The following is a 6,812-nucleotide window of genomic DNA, read 5'->3' on the forward strand; positions in this document are numbered from 1 at the left end:
GGAGATCGACGCTAAATTTGTGGCCTTTTTTGGGAGGCCAAGATTAAGATTAGATTAGATAACATTTATTGGGGGTTTTTTCCCCCCGTGGGCACAATGGCACCCATTAAAAATGAAATCTAGTTGCTTGCTCTCAAAGTGTACACACGCATAACACACATTTAAAACATATTGTATACAACACACGTATAGGCCAGGGGTCTTCAAACATGGCTCTTTTGTGACTTGTTGGACTTCAACTCCCAGAATTCCTCAACCAGGCACGCGAAGAAAGGAATAGAATAGAATAGAATATTGAATGGAATAGAATAGAATAGAAATTTGAATGGAATAAAATATGGAACAAAATAGAATATAGAATAGAACAGAACAGAACAGAATGGAAATTGGAGTGGAATGGAATAGAACAGAATAGATTAGAATAAAACAATACAATAGGGACTAGAATGGAATGGAATGGAATAGAATAAGAATAGAAATTGGAATGGAATGGAATAAAATATGGAATGGAATGAAATAAAATATGGAACAAAATAGAATATAGAATAGAACAGAGCAGAATATGAAATAGAATAGAATGGAATGGAATGGAATGGAATAGAAGAGAATAGGAGAGAAGAGAATAACACAGTTGGAAGGGTCCCTGGAGGTCTTGTAGTCTAGCCCGCTGCTGAATCAGCTGACCTTATCCTATTTCAGACAAACGGCTGTCCAGTCTCTTCTTAAAAAACCTCCAGCGTGGGAGCACGCACAAACTCTGGTGGCAAGCCGTTCCACTGGTGAACTGTCCTCCCTGCCAAGAGGGGGAGAAGAGCAGAGCACACTCACCCGTCTTCAATCAGCATCGGGGTGCCCAAGGGATCCAGGTCCTCTGCGGACACCAGCTGGCTGATGAGGAGCCCGTGGGCCTGGGGGTCAAGGCTACGGGGCTGGGGGGGCAGCAGGGCGGTGTGAGTGGGGCAGCTGAGAAGGTGGGGCAGGTACTGGTAGGGGGCGGAGACCGGCGTGCCCATGTATTGATCCCTGAGAACCGTAAACCCGTTCATCTCCACCGACCTACTGGGAGAGGAAAAGCAGGGCTGAGAGAGAAGGGAGGGCAAGAGACACCCCCACACACACACACACCCCAATCTGAACGCCCCCTCCCCAATCTCCTTGCCCCAAGTCCTGCCGTCTGTCCTCCGGGGAGTCCCACCTGGAAGACGGCGTGGAGACCGGGGAAGGCTGGTTGCTTTCCGACACTCCGTTGCCCGGGGAGCTGTTGTCGCTGTCCCCGTTGTTGCACCAGGAGATGTTGGCCTCCCCTTCGAATTCCTGACCGGACATGATCCGCTCGATCTCTTCCTCGGAGATCTGCCCCGGGAAAAAAAAAAAACAGCCAGGGAGAAGAGGGTGAAAACTTGGGATCGCTCCGATCTGGCTTGACGGCTTCTTCGAGCAGCTGAAAAGAGGCCAAACCCACCCTCTGGGGGGAGGGACAGGTGGGAATTTGCGGAGGCAGCGGCAAAGCCACACCTTGCAAGGTGCAGGGGCTCACCTGGACGGGTCCAATGCTCTTGTTCCGGCCCCCCGGCATGCCATCTTCGCGGATGGCTGGGAAGGAAGGCAAAGGAAAGCTGGTCAGGACTCGTGCAAGGTGCCCATCTAACCATCCACGGGCCGCCTCTGTAGAGGCTAACCAGATGTACCTGTCATTTCCACCCCCCACTTATTTACAGCAGGGGTCCCCAACCCTCGGGCCGTGGACCGGGACCGGTCCGCGGCGTGCCAGCAACCGGTCCGCACTAACACGCAAAGCCCCATCCGCGGGATTGCAGGCAGCACAAGAAACCACGCCCGCTCCGGCACGCGGGAAAACCTCTCTCCGCGGAACCGGTGATCCCTGGCGCCCGAAAAAAAAAGTTGGGGACCTTCCGATTTAGAGAGTCTTTTGCTGAGGGAGGAGGCCTGGAGACCGCCTGCCCTTGACTGTAGCTGTCATACCAGGTCCTGACCAGGAGGAGGCGCTACGTGACCCTGTTTTGTGCTCATCGGGACTCTTCGGACCAGGGTGGGCCCCCCCCCCCCGCCACCAATTGCAGGTGATCCTGGATTTAGATCCTGGATCCTGGATTTAGAACCGTCAGCGAGCCCCTAAATTAATAGTCTTAAGCGGTGCCAGCTGTGGACGGGAAGAAAGAGCAAAGAGACGGATCTGTGCAACTTTTCCACGCTGGCCAGGGGAGAAAAAAAACAAAACAGGGGGGCTCTCCCTTGTGGGGGTGTTGGGTGAGCTGAGCGGGGGGGGGGCTAAAGCAGGCTGGCTTTTGTTTGTTTGTTTGCTTAAGCAGGTCTGCAGACCCCCCCCCCCAAAAAAAAAATACGAGAGGCTTTCCAGAGACTCCAGTTGTGCGTTGCATCCTTGGCCACGGCTGGACGAAGACCTGCAGGCTCCCTCTGGTGGCCGCACACCAGACCAGCTGCTGCCCCCTGGGAAAAGCTTCTCGCTTCCTGCTTTTTTGGGGTGTGTGTGTGGGGGGGGGGAGGGGGGGTCCCGATAGAAAGCCGGCATCCAAGGGCCAAGCAGAGGCAGAGAAAGAAACGGGCCATTTCTTAAAGGGGCAGCCCAGAAGCTGGACAGCAGCTTTTGAAGCTTCTCCCAAAGTCACCGTGGCTTCCACCATCCTAGGACAACGACCCACCACTCTGTCTATCTCTCTTTCCCCTTTCTGTTTCTTTCCTGTCTTTCCTCTCTCTTTCCTCTTTATCTTCCTTTCCTTTCTCTTTTTCCTCTCTCTTTCCATCTCTTCCCTTTTTCCTTTGTCTCATTTTCCTCTTTCCTGTCTTTCCTCTTTATCTCTTTCCTCTCTCTTTCCTCTTTTTCCTGTCTCTCTCCAACTCTTTATCTCTTTCCTATCTCTTTCCTGTCTTTCCTTTCTCTTTCCTTTTTCCTGTCTCTCTTTCCATCTCTTTATCTTTCCTGTCTTTTTCCTTTCTCTTTCCTGTCTTTCCTCTTTCCCTTTTTCCTCTTTCCTTTCTTTTTCCTGTCTCTTTCCTCTTTCCTGTCTCTTTCCTCTTTATCTCTTTCCTCTTTCCTGTCTTTTTCCTGTCTATCTCCAACTCTTTATCTCTTTCTTGTCTTTTTCCTTTCTTTTTCCTGTCTCTTTCCTCTTTATCTCTTTCCTCTTTCCTGTCTTTTTCCTGTCTCTTTCCTTTCTTTCCTCTTTCTTTCCTCTCTTTCCTGTCTTTCCTCTTTATCTCTTTCCTCTTTCCTTTCTTTTTCCTGTCTCTCTCCAACTCTTTATCTCTTTCTTGTCTTTTTCCTTTCTCTTTCCTGTCTTTCCTCTTTATCTCTTTCCTCTTTCCTGTCTTTTTCCTTTCTTTCCTCTTTCTCTTTCCTCTCTTTCCTCTTTATCTCTTTCCTCTTTCCTTTCTTTTTCCTGTCTCTTTCCTTTCTTTCCTCTTTCTTTCCTCTTTCCTTTCTTTTTCCTGTCTCTCTCCAACTCTTTATCTCTTTCCTATCTCTTTCCTCGTTCCTTTTTCCTGTCTTTATCCTGTCTCTCTTTCCATCTCTTTATCTCTTTCTTGTCTTTTTCCTTTCTCTTTCCTGTCTTTCCTCTTTATCTCTTTCCTCTTTCCTGTCTTTTTCCTGTCTCTTTCCTCTTTCCTGTCTTTTTCCTTTCCTTCCTGTCTTTCCTCTTTATGTCTTTCCTCTCTCTTTCTCTTTCCTCTGTCTGTCTCTTTCCTCTCTTTATCTCTCTCTCTCTTTCCCCTCTGTCTGTCCCTCTTTCCTACAACTCAAGACCCTCACAGAGATCAAGCGAAGCCAAACTGATCTTTCAGGGCAAATTCCGCTCTCGGCCTCGATGACTGAGCTATCCACGAGACCTCCCTTTGGGCTGAGCTTCTGCCTTTATCTGATATCAATCTGATATCTATCAATCACCCAGCTCATGGTAGGGGTCCCCAAAGTGCTTTTCCAAGAAGCAACTGGACTTTCTTGGTCCCCCACCCCCCACCCGCTCCAAAAACATTTCCCATTCCAAGAAGCTTCTTCAGCTCCGGCTCTTCTCGGATGAGAAGCAAAAAAACATTTTTGAGAAAGTCCAGGGTTGTTGTTTTTTTTTTGTTTTTGTGGAAAACCACCTTTGGGACCTTTACCTGACCTTCTCCCAGCCCAGCTTCCCCCATTCTTGGACCTTCCACCAGCGGCGAAACAGGAACCAAAGAGAGAGAGAACTTCCAGCTAAGGAAGTTCACCACCAGCCTCTGCTCCAGGTGTGTCAATCTAGTCTTCCTCGGTGGCCTTCAAGGATTTGACTCTGCAAGGGTTAATATCTACCAGAATAGAGCTGGGAGGGACCTTGGAGGTCTTCTAGTCCAGCCCCCTGCTCAAGCAGGAAACGCTAGACCAGGGGTCTTCAAACTGGGCCCTTTTATGACTTGTGGACTTCAACTCCCAGAATTCCTCAGCCAGGCACACTGGCTGAGGAATTCTGGCAGTTGAAGTCCACAAGTCATAAAAGGGCCAAGTTTGAAGACCCCTGCGCTAGACCATTTCAATCCATCAATCAGAATGGAGCAGGAAGGGACCTTGGAGGTCTTCTAGTCCAGCCCCTCTGCTCAAGCAGGAGACCCCAGACCATTTCAATCCATCAATCAGAATGGAGCTGCAAGGGACCTTGGAGGTCTTCTAGTCCAACCCCCACTCAAGCAGGGGACCCTAGACCATCTCAAGACAAGTGACTATCCAGTCTCTTCTTAAAAACCTCCAGTGATGAAGCACCCACAACTTCTGGTGGCAAGCTGTTCCACTGCTTAATGGTCCTCCCTGTTACGAAGTTTCTCCTTAGTTCCAGCTTGCTTCTCTCCTTGGTCAGTTTCCATCCGTTGCTTCTTGTCCTGCCTTCGGGCGCTTTGGGGAACGGGAGGACCCCACCTCTTCTTTGTGGCACCCCTCCCCTCTAAAATACAGGTAGCCCTTGACTTATGGCCACAAACGAGGCCAAAATTTCCGTCCTTAAGTGAGACGTCGTTTAAATGAGCTTGGCCCTCTTTCACGACTTCTCTCGCCTCAGTTCTTCAGCGAATCACTGCAGCTAGTAAGTTAGCAACCTGGGTGTTTAAGTGAATCTGGCTTTCCGCCTCCCCCCTCTCCACTTTGGTTATCGCACGGTCACAAAAAGGGATCACGTGACCTCGCGACACAGCAGCGGTCATAAACACGAAGGGTCGGAATTTTGATCACGGGACCCTGCCAAAATGGGGGGAAAACGGCCCAAAGTCGCTTTTGTTCCCCCAGTGCCGTCGTTAACTTTTTGAACGGCCACCGAACGAATTTTGTAAGTCGAGGACTCCCCTGTGCTGGAAGGCTGCTACCACGTGTTTCACCACCACCACCCCGGGCCTTCCCGCCTGATCGTCACCTTTCCGATTCATCCCCATCTGGAGGCACTTGAGGAGTCGGCAGTACTGGCAGCGGTTGCGCTGCTTGCGCGACATGACGCAATTCTTGTCACGGCTGCATCGGTAGACCCGCCGGTTGCAGATGCTGCGCTTGAAGAAGCCCTTGCAGCCCTCGCAGGAGATGATGCCGTAGTGCAGGCCCGTGGCTCGGTCCCCGCAGATCAGACAGGTCCGCTGGTCCACCCGGTCATCTGCAGGAGGAAGCCAAGGGTGACCACGTGAGGACAGGACAGGACAGGATTCAGGAGAGGAGAGGATAGGGTAGGGATAGAACAGAACGAATAGAACAGAACAGAACAGAACAGAATAGAAATTGGAATGGAATGGAATGGAATGGAATGGAATGGAATGGAATGGAATGGAATGGAATAGAATAGAATAGAATAGAATAGAATAGAATAGAATAGAATAGAATAGAATAGAATAGAATAGAATAGAATAGAATAGAATAGAATAGAATAGAATAGAATAGAATAGAACAGAATAGAATAGAATAGTAGAGAATAGAACAGAACAGAGGATAGGACAGGACAGGATTCAGGAGAGGATAGGATAGGGTAGGGATAGAACACAACAGAACAGAACACAACAGAACGAACAGAATAGAAATTGGAATGGAATGGAATGGAATGGAATGGAATAGAATAGAATAGAATAGAATAGAATAGAATAGAATAGAATAGAATAGAATAGAATAGAATAGAATAGAATAGAATAGAATAGAATAGAATTAAAGAATAGAATAGAATAGAATAGAATAGAATAGAATAGAATAGAATAGAATAGAATAGAATAGAATAGAATAGAATAGAGGATAGGACAGGACAGGATTCAGGAGAGGATAGGAAAGGGTAGGGATAGAACAGAACAGAACAGAACAAATAGAATAGAAATAGAATAGAAATAGAATAGAAATAGAATAGAATAGAAATAGAATAGAATAGAATAGAATAGAATAGAATAGAATAGAATAGAATAGAATAGAATAGAATAGAAAAGAATAGAGGATAGGACAGGACAGGATTCAGGAGAGGATAGGAAAGGGTAGGATAGAACAGAACAGAACGAATAGAATAGAAATAGAATAGAATAGAAATAGAATAGAATAGAATAGAATAGAATGGGATGGGATAGAGTAGAGTAGGGTAGGATAGGATTCAGAATAGAATAGAATTCAGAATAGGATAGGATAGGATAGGATAGGATATGGAATGGAATAGAGCAGGGCGGGAAGGGACCTCGGAGTCTTCTAGTCCAGCCCCCTGCTCAAGCAGGAGATTTTACACTATTTCAGACCGGTGTCTGTCCGGTCTCTTCTTAAACACCTCCAGTGTTGGAGCACCCACAACTTCTGGTGGCAAGGAGTT

General features: G+C 47.8%; 1 protein-coding gene across 1 annotated transcript in view; it reads right to left on the reverse strand.

The window, feature by feature from the left end:
• The window catches only part of NR6A1 (nuclear receptor subfamily 6 group A member 1), a gene marked incomplete at its 5' end in the record, with an annotated part of 66,021 nt that overhangs the window by 9,017 nt on the left and 50,192 nt on the right, over positions 1-6,812 (reverse strand). Inside the window, 4 exons of the mRNA XM_083375140.1 lie at positions 829-1,056; positions 1,196-1,353; positions 1,538-1,593; positions 5,406-5,636. Of these exons, the coding sequence (XP_083231266.1) occupies positions 829-1,056; positions 1,196-1,353; positions 1,538-1,593; positions 5,406-5,636 (673 nt within the window). The remainder of the gene's footprint in view (positions 1-828; positions 1,057-1,195; positions 1,354-1,537; positions 1,594-5,405; positions 5,637-6,812) is intronic.

Source organism: Vipera ursinii (assembly GCF_947247035.1).
Source record: "Vipera ursinii genome assembly, chromosome: 16".
Classification (NCBI taxonomy): Eukaryota; Metazoa; Chordata; class Lepidosauria; order Squamata; family Viperidae; genus Vipera; species Vipera ursinii.